This window comes from Pituophis catenifer, unplaced genomic scaffold (genome assembly GCF_029215685.1).
Source record: "Pituophis catenifer annectens isolate HBS135680 unplaced genomic scaffold, rPitCat1.0.hap2 SCAF_1, whole genome shotgun sequence".
In the NCBI taxonomy this organism is placed as follows: Eukaryota; Metazoa; Chordata; class Lepidosauria; order Squamata; family Colubridae; genus Pituophis; species Pituophis catenifer.
In genome coordinates, this window is record NW_027256881.1 from 255,532,098 (window position 1) to 255,551,049 (window position 18,952).

The following is an 18,952-nucleotide window of genomic DNA, read 5'->3' on the forward strand; positions in this document are numbered from 1 at the left end:
AGTTTAATCAGCTTTGATCTGACTAGTTACTAGACTTTCCTTTAGCCTTGTTACTGCTTTGTTACTGTTCCCAGTACAAATAGTAAAACTCACATTTGGAAATGGAGTCAAATCTTTCTGAGGAATAAGCAGCTATTTTGAGGTATTGGCACATAGGCCTTCTGAATATATATGCATGGAATTACTATCTTAAGTTTTGAGTACAAGGAGAAAGATCCTAAAACTTTATTCTGCTTCCAAACAGCATTTCAGGGAATACTGATATTGATCAACTCTCAAAAAGCATGATTCTGGGTAATGCAGTTCAGTATTAGTTTCAGAATCTTCACATATACAGGAAATACACATTTATAGTCAGATAGTCAGATAATATAAATATTGCTGGCATTATAAAAGGAAGCATTTCAGAATACCTCCTGTCTTTGTATTTTTGTATAATGATGAAAATGCAACATAGACATTTGCTCCTAGTCCAAGATAAACAAAGTCCCTTTCAGATAGTAGATAGTGTGACGTAATTATATAATGCTTTCCTTCCTTGTTACTGAAAGTTTTTGAAATAATCTGATGACGTGGGATCAGGTTGCTGTCTTAGTATGTAACATAATTTAATAGAACAATATAAAAGCTGTATATTCTTGAGCTTCTTAAGATAGTTAGCAATATTTTGGTTAAGATTATAAATTCTGTTACACATTTTTATTATTACTTAAATAAATTGATTTTCTAGAAACATTATACTCCATGACAATTGCTGTTTAACTATGGGCAAATATTTCTAGTATGAAACAAGTAGAAAACAAGACAAACTTTTGTGTCAGTTTGGGCTTTTTTGGTCAGAGTCTTAAATGTCCAGCATAAACACTTGTTTGAAACATCCTACATAAATTCAATGTATACAATTATATAAAATAGTGCAGAGAAAAGCAGTAAAGATGATTAAAAGACTGGAAGCTAAAACATAAGAATAGTTGTAGGAGTTGATGATGTCTAGTCTAATGAAAAGAAGGACCGGGGTGACATAAGTCTTCCAATATTTGAGGGGCTGTCACAGAGAAGAGGGGGACAACCTCTTCTCCAAAGCACCTAAGTTCAAGACAAGAAGCAAAGGGGGGAAACTAGTCAAGAAGAGATCCAACATAGAAATAAGGAGAAATTTCCTGACAATTAGGACAATCAGTGGAACTGCTTGCTTTCCAAGTGCTCCATTACCAGAGCCATTTAAGAAGGGATTGGACAATGACTTGTCTGATATGGTACAGGGCTTGAACTCCTGCTGCTGCTTGAACAAAAGGTTGGACTAGAAGACCTCCAAGGTCCCTTCCAACTCTGTTGTTCTGTATTCAATCACTCACTCTCAGCTCTAGGAAGAATCAAGCAAACTACTTCTAAAATCTTACCAAGAAAACTTCAGAAGCTTGTCCAGACAATTTCTAGGAGTTGACACTGACTCAAAGGCACAAAAAAATAAATATAAATTTCAAAGTTACAATTAAGTTAGGTACTGGCTGAAAGTGATGACTAAATCAACGCGACTGAGATTCATTGTTTATTTCCTTTTTCATTTATTTATTCATTGTTTATTTCTTCCTTTTTCTTCAAACTACATGGATTAATTTTTATGTTTCCACACCAGTTGAAAAGGTTACATATATTCTCAGTAATTAACATAAACATAACATAAATTAACAGCCTGGTTATTTTTCCATACACAGCATTCTAGGATAATTTGAAAATTGGGCTAGTGAAAAGCTATCAATGATGTGCTCAATTGTGATCGTAGTTTGCTATACAAAAGGACTAATGATTCATTTCATACTAATGAAAATTCTGAAAAATTTATTGTTCAAATGAAGCAAATGTATTGGTTATTCCAACAATAAATGCTGGTTACATATGGTAGAGAGAAGTCATCGTATTTGAAACAGAGTTGGCTTGATTGTAGAGATAGTGATGATCTTCCTAATGGCCATCAATGTGAAAAGTCTAAAGAGTCAATGCTTATTGTGTGTAGTTTATAAATATTATCCTCTCTCTTTAGATGTTTTTAAGTTTCCTGAGTTTAGATATTTGAATAGCACCCAACTCAAGGGACTCCTGCAACAGGCCAGATTTTCAGTCTGCTTAGGTTTCTGTTTAGCTTTCAGTATGAAGATCAGGGGTGCTAATCAGCAGGTTCTGACAGGTTCTGGAGAAGCAGTAGTGGAACTTTTGAGTAGTTCAGAGAACCGGAAAATACCATCTCTGGCTGGCCCCAGAGTGGGGTGGGAATGGAGTTTTTGCAATATCCTTCCCCCAGGAGTGGTGAAGGAATGGGGATTTTTTTTTTTTAATTTGATTTATATGCCGCCCTTCTCCGAAGACTCAGGGCGGCTTACAATGTGCCCAGCAATAGCCTTCATCCTTTTGTATATTTATACAAAGTCAGCTTATTGCCCCCACAAACTGGGTCCTCATTTCACCTACCTTAGAAAGGATGGAAGGCTGAGTCAACCTTGAGCCTTGGAGAGATTCGAACCCTGCAATAATTGCAGGCAGCTGGTCTTAATAAGCTTAATAACAGGGTGTCTTAAACCCCTGTACTACCAAGGCTCTTTTGCAGTACCCTTCCCCTGGAGTGGGGTGGGAATGGAGATTTTGCAGTATCTTTCCCCTGCCATGCCCATCAAGCCACACCACGCCCACCGAGCCATGCCCACAGAACTGGTAGTAAAAAAAATTTGAATTCCACCATTGATGAAGATTATACAAACTGTGAGCTCAACAGAAAACCTATGAATTCAATTTATGATTTGCTCAGCTGACTTTCAGTTGATAGTTCAGTCTTATCTTCTTTATCAGTCCTGTACATTAGTACCATATGAGCCTATTTATGATGTTCTATTATTTAATATTCCACATAAGTGCTTTGAGAACAATTCGCTTCCAATTTGTTTAGTTATGTAGACTTTTATTCCATTGTCTTTCATATTTATGTGAATAGAGGCTTTGGGGAATGATTTTAATTGAGACCTGAGTAGAGAAGAAAGATTAAGCTTCTCCTTCCCACTGTCCTAATTTACAATCTATAACTTTTAATGCTAACTAGCAATCCAGTTTGTACCCATCTGATTTTAGAGGATATTATTAAATTTGCAATAAATAAAAATTATAATATAATTATAATAACTTCACAGATTTTAGAATGCTGCTGCTGGTGGTTCTTCTTAAAATTTCTTTCTTCTTCTTCATGCTACCTTTCTGTTCTAATTCTAAAATGTTCTTTTCTCGGGCTGTTCTCCACTTTTTTAATTTAAGGAGCCGGTAGATAGACCAGGCTTGCTTCTTTCTTCTGAATCTCCTATAAATCCTCGCTTTGCTAAACCCAAGGAGACAACCGATAATCTGCCATCTCCACCAAAGAAACAGGTAGGCATTCTTCAAGGGGGGAGGGGAACCCTTGATTGCTGGAGAGCATGATTGGATGATGCTAGCAATAAGCCCATTAATACATTCCAAAACACTAGAAAGTCATTTCAATGTGAAATACACTGAAGAAGTGATATGGTAGGTAGCAATGCTTGGCTCCTAACAAAATTTCACACCATTATTCCCTATCCTGGGTGAATGTCAGAAAAAGCAAAATAATTTCAAGGATCGTTTTAGTATAGAATTGGACAATGGAAATCTGATTTATAATAATCAGATGTGTGCTGCTTGTGACTATTTGGTAACACGAATTTTTGTTCCAAATAAATTATTTGCCTTGTGTTTAGGTGATTAGATGCCCGTTTGCATGGATACATTTTGATTATTTTAGCCAATTTCAAAACAGATATCCTTTGTTGGAAGAGAGGCCACTGGCTTCCTTTGTGGTGTTTCCCAGTCTCAGGCCATAGCTAAGATGGACTGCATTGTCAGGAAACCCTTGCAGCCTTTGTCTGATGAGCAATCACTGGCCAAGCCTTTGAGATGCAAAGAACCAAGCGAGCCGAAATCTAGAGTCTCTGAAACTCTTGCCTCTTCCTGTCCTGCTGCCCTTGCACTTTCTGGTGTGCTTCAGCGCCTTCAGGATGTGGAGGAAAAAATTAATCAGGTGACGTTCTTTCCCCTATTTCCTCTTCTTTTTTCCTTTTTGGTTTCTTCCTGTGCTGCTAAAACACATCCAATCATATAGGACAGTTCTGAACCAATAGAATCCTAGCTGCTCTCACCATGAAACATACTTTTTGTTCCTTTCACAGGTCCCTCATCCTTTTACAATTTGTTTTCTACATTGCACTGACATTGCACACACCTTAAATTGATTAATGAAACTCGGGAGAAACTTGACTAGAAAGTTCCCTTCCTTCTTTCTCGGGGGTGGGGGGTGAGGGAAAACAGTTGTAATAAGCAATTAAGCCAAATTGCTTATCAAGGTCTTCATTACTTCTTAAGTCCTGCATGGCTATTTGATCATTTGATCAAGCAAAGATTTGGCTCCCTTTTTTTAACAAACAGATATTTCGAAGTCAGGCTATAGGAACTGGGGATGCAGTCATGATATCTAAGAGATTGCTGTGCATACACAATTCATGGAATGTGATCCCTGGAAAAAGTCTTTTTTTAAAAAAAGCACATTACAGTTTTTAAAAGGAAGAGCAGCATAGCTCATCAACTGGGGAGATGCGCCAGAAAAAATGCACACTGGGGTAACATCAGGCACAAAGTTTCCCATAAAGAATCCCACATGATTTTTTTCCCCCTCTTTAATTATTCCAGATACCGTAACTTCATGCATACATAACAGTGCTTTGGGTTTCTGTGCCTTCTTTCTCTTTGTTACTTAATCTTCTTTTCTCCAAACTGCTACCTTTTGTACTGTCATTTCTACTTTTTCTCCCTAACTCAAACTTTTGTTCTCTCCTTGCTGTTCTTGCCACAGAAAAAAGCTCAGTCCGTAGCCAATAGAGAATTTCATAAAAAGAGCATTAAAGAGAAAGCAGCTCATCTGGCCTCCTTGTTTGGTTGTGTTGACATCCCCAAGGTGAATAAATAAGCAGAGAATGCAAAGTTGGTGAGGAACTGTGTTGGTGGTTAAGAGGGCTAGCTCATGGCTAATAACTCTTTTGCTTCATTTCATTAAATGTGATTAAAAAAAGAAAAAAAGAAATGTGAAAATTTGCTCATAATCTGTCACAAAGTGATAAGGGCCAATTTCAACATGTCGATTTCCCTCCCGATATGTTTGTCTTAGTTTATGGTTTTTTTTTTCTTCTGGCTGTAACAGAACGTTCTTCAGTAATTTAATGCATGTTGGCAAGTTCCATAATTTTAACATGCATTTGCAGGTAAATAATTTGGGACCATTTTTTCCTCTTTCTGCTTTACACAGAATCCACTTCCTACTAAAGGTCTCTCTCATTCTCAGCTCCCATCTCCCGCTTGCCTGCCATCTCATGATTCAGCTGCTTCCTCTTCATCAATAAACTCTGTTTACTCTGCTATTCTTTCTGAAAAGGTATTCTTTAACAGGTTTCTCTCAGCTTCATATTGTCACAATAAAAGCCTGCGTATCATTGGCTTTCACTAACATTGCAAGACAACAGTGTGTGTGTGCTATATTTCATTTGAAAAAAAGGCTAAAATAATGGGTATTAAAGAATTTTAAAACAGCACCAGAACTTGACTTATCCTGTTTAATAAACTATTTTAAAACTTGAACTGAAAAAAATGGTAATCATGTAACTTTCCCCTCTATAAACAGTGGGAGAAGGATGAGTGTATATCCCCTTTTTGAGACGTCAAAAGGAATATGTGTTGGCAACTGTAATATTATCACTAACATTATTTTAATATTTTACCTTTATTATTTAATTATTTCATTTGCCATTTAACAAGTTGCTCAGAATTAAATTCAGCTCTCACTTAATTCTGTAACCCAGTGATTGCGAACCTTTTCGGCACCAAGTACCCAAACCAGAATGCATGCGTGTGAGCACCCATGCGTGCGTGCATGGGTGCACACTGGACTATGTGCACCAGCCAGCTAGTCTTCAGGTTTCCGGTGCTCTGGCATGCGCAAAGCCTACCTGGTATGCCAGAAACCAGAAGAACAGCTGGCGACGGCACGCGTGCCCACAGAGAGGTCTCTGAGTGCCACCTCTGGCACGCGTGCCATAGGTTTGCCATCACGGCTCTAGCCTTTTGTGTCAAGAAGAGTGTGCTTCAATGTATGCATACACACAAACTCATCTGTTTAAGATACTCATACAATCTTAGATTTTAAAGATGTGGCAGATTGTCAACATATGGTATTGTACAGATTTTAGATTTTATATAGTAAGGGATAAATGTTTAGATTTTATGTGGGGTTGGCATTCCGTAATTAAGCTCTCTTCTTTTTTACTTTAAGCTTGTACACCTTTGCTTCACTGTTTTTCTTTGCTTTGCTTTTCCTTAAATTGTAATTTCTAAGATAAGATTTCTTCATTTTCCACCTTTTCTCTTTCCTCTCCTCTTCTTCGGGCCTTGTTAAATACTAGATGACAGTAGGGAAGGTGTCTCATGGAATAGATGCTGTAGCACAAATCCTTGTCAATCTATACAGGAATGATCACAAGCCTAATCCATTACCTGCATCTTTGCAATTGGTAAGCCTTACCCCACACATAATTGAGTGCAACTCATTATAATGAAGAAGATAATGTTAATATCTTATCCATTAAATGTATCCATTTTTGAAGGATTGAAAACAATAGAGCCTTTTTATAGATAACAGTATTGGCTTTTCCAAAGCACATCAAAATGCTGAATTATGCATAGTTTCCCTGGTTATGTTGAGTCACATATGATATGATATGATATGATATGATATGATATGATATGATATGATATGATATGATATTATGTCTAGCACATTAAGACAATTGAAAGTAGTGTTTTGTGTGTATATAAGGGGGCATAATTCTATTTCTATAAACATATTGGAAAACCTGAAGAAGGTTAGTTAGCTATTTAATATACAATATGTTGAACATACAGCACATACTGTATTTTAGCATAGCCTAAACAGGCTATGTTTAGGTACTTTGTACTTTACGAGCGTACCAAATACCAGCCTATAGATCCAAAAGTCATTGCAGATGACACTCAGCAGACAAATGTAAAGAGCTTCAAATATCTCAAGTGATGGGTCTTCGAACAAAGAAATTGACTGCATTCAGTCTCTGCCCAAATGCATAACAAGAGTGATCTAACAACACAAGGTCTATATCTCCACAAAAGCTGAAAGTCTACAGAAGCTATCATTATTCCTTCTCTCGTATACGAATGTGAATCTTGGACTCGGTACTGATAACACATCAATCAATTGGAGAAATTTCATATTTGTGCCCTCCACTCCAGCCTTGGCATTTGTTGACAAAACCATGTCTCAAACCTGGAGATTTGGATCATGTGGATCCATGAGCGTTAAGTCCCTAATTATCAGAGTAGTAGGTGGGACAAATCATCAAAATGGATGGACCACTGTATGCCTTGTCAATTGTTCTATAGTGAACTGGAGACTGAAAAGAGACCTCGATAATCATCCATTCAAGCACTACAAAGATGCTGTGAAAGGCAACCTTATGTTGCTGCGTCATCCAAGAGAATTAGAAGATGTAACTGATTACAGAACCAGCACCATAAATGAATTCTGAAAAATCTTTTACCATACTACCTTAATAAAGCCATCTAGTGTCACGAACAAGCATCATAAACATTAAATATTAAACCAGGAAGTAGCTGAAAATACATAAAATATGGCACCAGCAATTAAAATCTGCCAGCAAATTACTGTGGAGAGAAAGTGGGAACATAAAAGTATGTTTGAAGATTTTTCTTGGCAGCATATCAAAGAGGCTGATTAGGCTGCTGGTAGGAGTTAATTCCAGAGCTTTTGGCTCTTCTATTGCCAAGGTCTTATCCCTAGCTGTAGATAGCTTCACATGGGCACTCACACCACATATGGAAAGCCTGCTCCACCCTTTAGCCATAAGACCTACTGAATTACTACTACTTCTATATGGTAGCAGTCTAAACACAGCCCACTAAATGCATGACACTATGGGTAGACCTCGACTTACAACTACAATTGAAAATTTCTGTTGTTAAGTGAATTTTGCCCCATTTCTTGCCACCAATAGTAAGTGAATCACTGAAGTTGTTAAATTAGTAACACAGTTGTTAAGCGTATTTGGCTTCCCCGTTGGCTTTGCTTGTCAGAAGGTTGGAAAAAGTGATCACCTGACCCCCAGCACACTGCAACCATCATAAATGTAACTAGTTCCCAGGTGTCCAAATTTTGATCATGTGGGGATGCTACAATAGTCATACGTGATTTCAAATGGTCACTAAACAAATGGTTATAAATTGAGGACTACCTATATACTATTTAAATGTACAGTATATTGCCAGGATGCAGAATGTAGCTAATCTGCAAGAAAATGCAAAATAACATAAAACAGTTCTGATTAAAAAATATGTAAGTAACAATATAAACCATCGTCAAGCAATTCATAAGAGGCTGTTCTTGATTAAACTCTTAGTTTTCCTTCTGAAAGAACTTTTTTTGTAGTGAAATTAAAGAGTTATACAAATGTTATTCAGATATTACCAATATATCTTTTCAGATATTACCAATATATCTTTTTTCAATAGGGATCTTTGAAAAGAGAATTTCCTCAGACAATAGGTGGAAGCGAAACCTGCTATTTCTGTAAGAAAAGAGTTTATGTTATGGAACAATTGAGCGCGGAAGGCCACTTCTTCCACCGAGAATGCTTCAAATGTGTCATTTGTGCAACCACTCTCCGCCTAGCTACATATACCTTTGATGCACAAGAAGGTAATGCAGATCTACAATAAAATATTTTTTAATTTATCAATAAAGGAGAATATTTGTAGCTCAGGGTTGAAATGAGGGGTCCTTGGTGCTCTCTGAGCTTGGTTGTTTTCTTGCAGGCGTTTCATTATCTAAACTGCTTGTCACACTGATAGTAGGACTAAAGGTAAAGGTTCCCCTCACACATTCGTGCTAGTTGTTCCCGACTCTAGGGGGTGGTGCTCATCTCCATTTCAAGGCTGAAGAGCCAGCGCTGTCCGAAGACGTCTCCGTGGTCATGTGGCCGGCATGACTAAATGCCAAAGGCACATGGAATGCTGTTACTTTCCCACCAAAGGTGGTCCCTATTTTTCTACTTGCATTTTTTACGTGCTTTCGAACTGCTAGGTTCGCAGAAGCTGGGACAAGTAACGGGAGCTCACTCCATGAGGCAGCACTAGGGATTCGAACTGCTGAACTGCCGACCTTACGATCGACAAGCTCAGCATCTTAGCCACTGAGCCACCATGTCCCTCAATAGTAGGACTAGAAGGACTATATAGTCAGATAGTAGGACTAGCACGGATGATGCTACCTATTTTAGGTAATGAAAGATCTGCAAAAAAAGCAACCAAGCTCAGAGAGCATCAAGGACTCCTCAGAAATATTTATGTATTGATGCTAAGATGACGTACCCTAAGCATATTTTGATTGTATGATCCTAGATAAGATTAAACTAAATGGTAAAGGGTGAGTTATATGAAATCAAGCAAGGATAGCATCTTCATTATCAACAGCAAAAATAACACATGTGGTATTTTAGCCGCTTTACTAAGACTTTGGTATCCCAAGATAAGACCATTCAGTTGCTAGAATAAGGTAATAAACTTTCCTCATATAAATGACTTTTCTTTAATGAAACCACTGCTTTCCAAAAGGTTTTCAGCAAAGTCACTTAAAATGACTTAAATTTGAAGGTGTACTACCTTTTACTCATTCCATCTGTCAGATTTACTAACTGGCGGATTGCATTGGGGAAGGGACAAAACCTAACGGCATTCCTTTTATTTTTCAGGTAATTTTTACTGCAAGCTTCATTTTGCACAATGTAAAACAAAGAATACGCACAGAAAGAAGAAAGTGGAAATAAAGGTATACATATATTTCTACTAAAGTATGACAGAGAGTAGGAAGTTTATAAAGAGACAAATTCCAGCTCATTGGAAGTGATACATAAAAGGGAAACCATCTATGTTATTCTAACAGAGACTCCTTTGTATTTGAACTTCATGGGGGTGTTCACTGGATATCCAAAATGATGTCTCACTTAGCAGAATTGAACTGATACTTTCAGAAATGTTTTTGTTCAGTCTGTGGGCCACCCTAGCTTTAAAACATTTATATCAAGGTATGTCTTTGTGCCACATGCAGAAAAGGAGGAGCTGAAATATGTAAGAATTGCAAATGATTGTTCTTGGGACTTCAAAGCACCAATGAGATTTCTGATGGTTCCATTATTTTAACAAGCCCAACTACATTATTTTCCTAGCCTAATCATATCAAATACATTCTAATGTCTTTTCAATTTTGACTGGAAAATATGGTGCATATGATGATAAGCAAGAAAAAAACTAACCACAATTACATGTTTTCTTTCCCTGGGCTGCCATTTTTCTGTTTATCAAGATGAGAAAGTATTAAAAATCCTTTGCATTCGCATTCTATCTTTCTTGCAGCCTCCTTAAGGCTTTTTATTAGTTTTTGAAAGGAGACATGAGGGAAAAGAGATAAGACATGACCTTTATGTCTACCTTGATTCTGAAAATTGATATCTGTTTATAACTTGAACTCAATGGAAAATATTCCCTTACTTATTTTGGAGTTAGTTGGCCATCAGGGTAATGTTTTTCTAAGTTGAAGCACTGACATAAAGTAAATTGTATTTTGGAGATTACCCAAAACTTCTTGCAAAGAAATATTTTGCAATCTAGAGCAGGGGTGTCAAACTCAAGGCCCATGGACCAGATCCAGTAAAAGGGGTGCTTAGATCTGGCACGCAGGGCCACCCTGGAAACAGCGAAGGACCGGCCCACGGTACCTCTGCCAGCGAAAACGGAGCTCGGGAGGTCCGTGTTCCATTTTCGCTGGCAAACTGTTGCAGGAGGCCATTGCAGGCAAAAATGGTCGTCCCGAGTTCCATTTTCATTGGCAGAAGGTTGCAGGAGCTCCGTTTTCATTGGCAGAGGGTTGCAGGAGCTCCATTTTCACTGGCAAAGGGTTGCAGGAGGCCATTGCAGACGAAACACACAGGGTTGCAGGAGAGGATTGCAGAGGGACAGTGAGGCTCCTTTGGAGGACAAGGGTTTGGCGCTCTCCCTGGTCTTGCCTTCCTCCTCTGGAGACAATGATGCCCCCAGGCCCGCCCACTACAAGTGCCCCCAACACGAGTGATGTCAAGCTGGCCATGCCCATCCAGCTCCCCAAGATCAAACACAACCCTGATGTGGCCCTCAATGAAATTGAGTTTGACACCTCTGATCTAGAGAGTCTCTGAATCATGGCAGGATACAAATGTAGACAATAAATAAATGGGTTTTTTTAATATTTGAAATATTGAAGATGAGCATCCTGTTAATTTATTTCTCTTTAAAGGAGGAAGCAGGATTTCAGAGGCATCAAGAACCCATGTGTGAAGAAACTAGCTCAGAAAGTGCTTTTGCTACTAGTAGCAGTTCAGAAGACCAGTCGCCAGGTATCCTGCCTTCATTCTTTGGGAAAACTCTATGCTGGCCTCTTAAGGTGACCAGGGATCTGCTTGACCTTCCAAGACGCCTCTCTAACTGGATGCATGGTTTCCTGCACGCAACCAGACTTCATTTCAGGGACAATGCATACAACTATATCTACTTGTATGAACTCCTAAGCTTTAGCATGCCATTCTTTTTTGTGCTTCAGGAGTTACTTGGCAATTTTTACGGGGAAGTGGAGTTGTCATATGAGGATATGCTTGAATCGGTGAAGAAATTTTTCAAGCTTTAAAATTCTTCTGAATCTTGGTTGTGCCTTTCAGATTTCCAAAACAAACAGCTTTGGGGTTTTGCACAAATATAAATATTTCAATTCAGTAGGTGCTTTAAATGAGCCCAGAGCTCCATGGTGTAATTGTAAAATCATTCATTTATTATTATGATGATTATTGGATCATGAATGTTAGTGTCCGAATTCATTTCTCAACCATGGAGACGCTATGAAGGATAGTTTTATAGATTTTTTTAAAAAATTACATGACGGATCTATTTCTAGTTAAAAAACAGATATTCCTCTATGTTTACATTTTGATATTTTTATTTTAATGACTGTGAAAGGAAGAACTTTCATACATAGGGCAATAGTAAATTTTTACTATGTGGAGTTTTTTTTTGAAAACTGAATGTGGCACATACTTTTTCTACTTTTGCTTTATCTATGGGGCTACTGTCTGCATCAGGTTTTTTTAAAAAGTTGAAATGTATACTTAGCCCATAATAGTTGTCTTGACGTCTCTTTGACAGACCCTTTGTGAACACTGGGCATTTTCTGTAATATTTATGAATGAATTCAAAGAGTAAATATTAGACAATTAATTAAAATAAACCAAAGTACAACAATAGCCTATATTTATTTTTTCTCAAATCAAGGGGCAATTTTGTTAATTTATATTAGAGTTGATCTAGAGCTGATATGGAAGGTAAGATGTATCTATGTTAGAATACTTTTTCTTCAGTCAATCTTTTCAAAGTTGTAAGGATCAGAATAGTATAAAAATGGAATAATTTGAAAAAGAGGGAGAATTTTTCAGTTTCTGTTATTGACTTCATAGAACTTTTTGACACCATAGAGTCTCATAGAAATTAGGATATGGCTGAGAATTATATTCACTTGATATAAAAGCCACATTTGACTGAAAGAGAAAAGGTATAGGGCCTTAAATTTATTTTGCCATTATAGAAGATTTATCCACATATCTGTGGATAAATTTAAGATATAAATAATTAATAGGATCCTTTTAGTTGACTGTCTTATTGCCCTAATTTATCTTTGAAGAATACATGCCTCTTCAAAGTCTTGGGAAATAGCTGTAAAAATAAAGTCCAATTATGAGGCTTGTACACTCTTTAAAAAGTTCAGATGATCATAGCTGTTGGCTCCTGAAATTAAAACCAATTTGACTTTTGGCTGATAGAAAAACAGCTCACCTGGAATATATCTCTGGTTCTCTATACCCATCCTGCGGCTATTCAATTACATAAATATTATTTGTATAATGTAATCTTAATTTACCATTAAACAGAATAAAAACAACTTCATAAAACCCATCAATAAAGATTTAATTTAGAGCTAGCCTGTTAAAGGATTAACTGGTACATTGGAATTATTCTTAAATATACATGCTGTTCTATTTTCACCTTTAGTCTCATGGATTCCTACTTGGAAAATTGTCCTATTTGTTTCATTGGAATGGAGAGATGTAGTGTTAAGCACAGTACATGACAATAATCTTTAATTAAATGAACAATGATGATGAAAAGAGGCTTTTAAAATTATTTTTAAAAGAGGGCTAATATTTGCTCTGTTAATGATTTGCTTGCATATAAGAATTTTAGGTGGTCCAATTCAAATGCTGTGATATTGTGAACCCTCTGAAATAGTAAAGGGATTTGTGTGACACCCCTCCATGAATAAAATCAATGAGTTCCTCCTCGCTATAATAGTAATTGTGCCATTAGGTGCACAGAAAGCCAGAACCCACTGAGAATTCAGTTCTACTGCTAGCTTGTCTAGGCACAATGGTGCTTTTAGGTGCTCAATTCCTAAGAAGCATGCCCGAATGTGCATCATCTGACAGATGAGATGTCTGCACCATGGAGCAAGGGACTAGATCCAGGGAAGAACAGGGTGGAAAAAGGAGCTGAATTATCAGAAGCCAGTGTGGACTGTGGAAACTCAGAGTACTGCTGTACCAATAAACAAGACTTCTTTTAACAATGGAAAGGCTTGTTGGATCTCCATCCTCTATTCCTTGGACCTAGGATCAAGGCTTTCTGGTCACCTCTCTTCTGCAGTGATGAGCAGCAGAGGTAGGGAAGCTGTAAACAGTATTTCCTACTCTCGCATGACTAGTTTCTTGAGACTACTCTACTATCCCCTCTTGCCATACAATTGTACTGCCTATGGTGTGGCCACTGATTTGCCCAGGCAGAGTAAGACAGTATTTGACAACAATTCAGGTTTGTCTGGGATTACAAATTTGAGTCTTAGTCTGTCTCAACATACCAGCAGCTGCATTACTGAATTCCCTTTTCCCCTGATTGCCATGCTTTTCTTGATATTCTTCAAGAAGAGAGCAGCCTACCATATAGACTTGTAAAGGCCGCTTACTGAGGCACCCTATGTTTCCAAAGCGCTCTCCTGCTAGACCAATTTTCTGGGACCTTCATCTTGCCCACCATGGCTTTGAGCCTGGCTCTGGGCAAGCCTGCCTGTTTCCTCCCAGTTAGTAAAATCATGGCTCCCCACTCCTCACCCCTAATCTGCCTATCTGAGCATGATCTTCCTGCCTTGCCTTTCTGCTTGGCTTTCCTCTACTCCCCAGTCATGTTTCCCCAGCTGTCTATATATTATTTCTCCTCCTGCCCTTGAAAACCTGCAGCCCTCCCATTTATCAATTTATGATGGGCAAGCTCTAAACGTGTGAACCCACCCTTCCCCATACCCCATAAAAACCTCTGTAGTTATTTCAAGGTCTCCCTAGCACATAGTTTCTGCTTATGCAACAGTTTTTCGGTGTCCACCCTCCCCCACCCCCCACCCCATGCCTTTTTCAGAGTTTCCAATTCTAAGAAGATGTAAGAGAAGGGAAATTTGATCTAGCAGCATCTTGTGCTGGCTAATGGATACAACTCTGCAGTCCATATCACAAGTTGAACCTGAATAAAATTTAGCTCTCTGCTATGAATTATTTTAGGGCAACTTCAAGGGTGAAGAAGTAACAGAACACAAATACGTTTTGCACTGCTTGCTTCAGTGTATCTTACATTGAAAAAAAATAGTTTCAACCTTATTAAATTATGTTCATATTTTATTTGCCTATAATTTGACTTGTTAGTTGCACAATCATTAGTTAATTACCCTGTTTCCCCCAAAATAAGACATCCCCTGATAATAAGCCCAATCGGGCTTTTGAGCGCATGGCAGTAAGGCCAAGCTCTTATTTCAGGGTTCAAAAAAATATAAGGCAGGGTCTTATTTTCGGGGAAACATGGTCTTACAACTTCAACTGATTTGTGTACCAAAAATTTATCACAAATGAAACTCTTCAAACACTTCCAGTATTATCTAATAGTCTGAATGCAATGCATAGAAAAGGAGGGTCCATTTATATTATTTGAAGCCACTGATAATCATTACACAATACAGTTTTGTTTATCCAGTTGTTTATCTCACTCCAAGGGGGACTTATTATCCAACCATTTCCGAAGGTGTGTTTGATCACTGTAAAAAGGCCAGAATTTTCTTTTGAGTTATGTCCAGTCACATGTACACAAATAACTATGTTCTATTTGGCTACGGTATTTTGTTACTTCCTTGTCCTTTGCACATTAAATGAAGGTTTCTTAGAAAAGCTTTAGAGGTGGCTTTGGGGTTAAAAAAGATGTGACCAATATATTGTACATGTAAATCCAAATTCAGTCTCAGATAAATGCAGAATCATTTATTTTGGCTTAGTCATATTCGAAATCGATCGTTTGAAGTCCGTTGCCATTTCACAGTCTTTGATAGCTACTATTATTTGATACTTGAAATTTAATAAATGTGGTTATTTAATATTTTTGGCTGATCAGAAAGAAGAATTACTGTTCATTTGTTCTATTTTACGGTATCAGTGCAATGTATCTAGTGCTATGTAACCAAAGATTTACAGTTAGCTTGTTCTGACTACTTTCTTTTTCCAATATTTTACATTGTCTTTAGTTCATTTCAACATTCCAGTGCTACAGCCCCTCACTGGCTGAACCATTTCTGGTGTAAGATTATTATTCTCTATGCTTCCTTTTTTTCCGTGTTGCGATGAATGCCTAATACTCCCTACTAGTGTTTAAACATACTAGAGGTGTATGTGTGTGTGTATGTGTGTTTGTGTGTGTGTGCGCGCGTGCTAAATACAAAATAAGACTCTGCATGGTCACTTACCCTGATTTGTAGCTGACAGTCAAAACTTCTGGCTTGCTTCTTTCCAAGTGTTTTCTCTCTGCATTGTAGCTCTTATCTTTGCACGCGTTCCAAACTTATTTTTTAAAAAGAAATTATTCAAATTAAATCATAAGGCATTTCTATGAGGTTTTTAATTCCTTCTTTGCAATAATTAAAGTTTTGCTCAGGCACCTGCATCTCCTTAAACTGTAGCTGTTGGTCTAGTAAATATTAGGGGATCAGGGGAATGGCCTTTTAGTTTTACAAATCACTTTAGCAATAACTATATAGAAAGTAATCTTAAAACATGAATCCCTGATTGTTTCTTAACATTCAGTTGGTACAAATACAAAGATTTAAGTAAAGTCCGGAAACTGAAAGACACAGATTTCATTCCTTAAGGGATTTTAATGCATTTATCTGAAACACAGATTCATGTTGCTGTGACATCAGCATAATTTACATATTTTGCAAGTTTTTGCTTGTAAATGTAAAGGCCCTAAAGGACAAAACAGACAGAACAGTCTCCTCTCCTCCCACTCCCATGTATTCCTCCTCCCAAACTTGTTTCATCTTCTTTTCACTAAGATTCTTAGTCTAAGAATTGAGAACGCTATTATGAAACGTATTTTAAACACCAAATACAGTACTTAAGGTGGTATATTACTTTACTTTTTTTCAAAATGGTCTCTCAGAACATTGAAACAGAAAGACGTTCTATGCAGAATTATTATCATTCCTATCCTGAGGAGAAACTGTATTTGCAATGTGTGTTTTCCCTCTAAGAGACAAGGCTATTTTCATAAGAAAAGGTAGAAGAATTCTGCCCTTTGCTAGTGGGTTCTCTTGTTTATAATTGGCTGTTTTTCTGTCCTTCTGCCAGCCTTATTAAGTCTGAAAGGATGGATCAGAGCTGGATAATTTACACCAGGTTTATTTTAATTATTGGTAGTTGAGAGTAGAAATAAGAATTTCTCTGCTTGTTCAGGGGGAGAATAATTCTAAATATTCTGGAATTGGAAGGAATCAGTCTGATTTTATGATTCATAAAAGTAATGGATAGAACAACAAAGAAGCTAAGAAAAAGAGCACTGCAGTTGACTTAGTTCAAGAATAGAAGTCACTGCAGTTGACTTAGTTCTGAATAGAAAATCCCAAACTCAATCATATGCTATTAAAATTCTTACTCATCCAACTATGTTTCATGTTCCTATTACCCAAAGTAACAAAATGATTTTAGTCTCTTAAGTATGCTAAACAAAATCTGTTTTTCTTGGCTTCAGAATTTTTAGAAATTTATATCATTCTTCCTGCTTACTTTGATGCTGCAGAACAATATTCAACTTGGATTTTGTTAAAAATGTACAGTTTTGCTGGTTTTTAATGATCAATTTCTGCTTAATGTTTTGTAACGAATCGGGAATTACCCAAAGCTTAGCACATACAGAAACCATAATTCTGTCCTTAAATATGCTGACCCTCAGTCTTCTAGGAGTTATACTGGTTGCTTTAGTTCCCACTTTGAAGGATTTAGGGGCTCCGCAGCATGTTAAAAAAAAGATACTTTTAAAAAATAACAGTGAAGGCTTTTAAATACCCCTTGAAGGATCTGAAAAAGATTCTTCTTTTGGATTCCCAAAGAAAAGATTAGGAAAGGATGCAGATGTGCCCTAACAGAATGGTAGTCTTTTTTTTTTTTTGCTGTGATTAACAAAAATTCTCTGCATGTTTGGGGTACGGGGGACATCTGAATGAAAATTTTCTCTCTGCTTTACTTATTTCTATTGCAGATCTACTCATCTCTTAAACAATACCAGTGGGAATTCTCAATTCTCTTCCTCTACTCCTTGTCACTTAAAATGTTTCTGGAACTTAATTAAGCATTTTTGCTAGAGTGTTCTTTTTTAAAAAAAAATGTATATAAAAATTTCACATGGAAATTTGTATTTTGCACAGATTTAATGTTTAACTTTCTAATGTGGCTGTTAAGAAATAAATTCAGTTCTCCTAAATACAGTTGCATCTTTTCTTTCTTTTTAACAAACTGCATTGGAGACAGACAGTTTCACCTTTGCTGCTTTTCTGGTTTTGGTACAATGCTTCTTACACTCAGTGTGGGCTTTCTTATTATGCTCCTGAAAGACATTTAAAATGTTGCCAAATGACTACAAAATACAGGCAGTCCTCGACTTAAAACAGTTCATATAGTGACCGTTCAAAGTTACAATGGTACTGAAAAATGTGACTTATGAGCATTTTTCATAGTTACGACCTTTGCAGCATACCCATGATGATGTGATCAAAATTCAGATGCTTGGCAACTGTTTCATATTTATGACCCTTGCTGCATCCGAGGGTCATGCGTCTTTCTGACAAAGTCAGTGGGGAAGGCCGATTCACTTAACAATCAGGTTACTAACTTATCAACTGTAGTGATTCACTTAACGGTGGCAAGAAAAGTCGGGCAAAACTCACTTAACAAATGTCTCATTTAACAACACAAATGTTGGGCTCAATTGTGGTCGTAAGTCGAAGACTACCTGTATGTGCTACAAACATTTTGCAACCACTAGATGGCAGAAAGAAGCCACAAAACTCTGCCACCTGGTGGGTGTGCTGATATTTGCAGACCTTGTTGTTGTATGAGTAGTAACATTTTACAATGTTGTGCTCAAACCTATCCTATGGCACTTTCTTCCTAATCTGGAAATGGAAGCCTTTAGTGTAATTATAGAATATACTCTGACAAATCTTAGCAGATTCTCATCTGAATCTTGAGAAATTGTGGCTTTGGTAACATTTCTAACTTTTCACTTTCACTAAATGGATCTCTTTTTCCTTTATTCAAAATAAAGTTTTTTTTAAAAAAATAGATAATGAAAGCTTCAGACTGCCATG

At 37.2% G+C, this 18,952-nt stretch overlaps 1 protein-coding gene across 11 annotated transcripts in view; it reads left to right on the plus strand.

The window, feature by feature from the left end:
- The window catches only part of MICAL2 (microtubule associated monooxygenase, calponin and LIM domain containing 2), a 147,380-nt gene that overhangs the window by 66,183 nt on the left and 62,245 nt on the right, over positions 1–18,952 (plus strand). Inside the window, exons 17-26 of one of the 11 annotated variants that reach the window (XM_070934180.1) lie at positions 3,298–3,408; positions 3,800–4,075; positions 4,904–5,005; positions 5,354–5,479; positions 6,504–6,611; positions 8,662–8,848; positions 9,900–9,976; positions 11,477–11,576; positions 15,836–15,888; positions 17,845–18,035. In XM_070934180.1, coding sequence (XP_070790281.1) covers positions 3,298–3,408; positions 3,800–4,075; positions 4,904–5,005; positions 5,354–5,479; positions 6,504–6,611; positions 8,662–8,848; positions 9,900–9,976; positions 11,477–11,576; positions 15,836–15,876 — 1,128 coding nt within the window. In that variant the 3' untranslated portion in view covers positions 15,877–15,888; positions 17,845–18,035. Of the gene's footprint in view, positions 1–3,297; positions 3,409–3,755; positions 4,076–4,903; positions 5,006–5,353; positions 5,480–6,503; positions 6,612–8,661; positions 8,849–9,899; positions 9,977–11,476; positions 11,577–15,835; positions 15,889–17,844; positions 18,036–18,952 lie in introns of those variants that run through there. The other 10 variants (XM_070934186.1, XM_070934193.1, XM_070934197.1 and 7 more) reach the window with 10 other exon arrangements.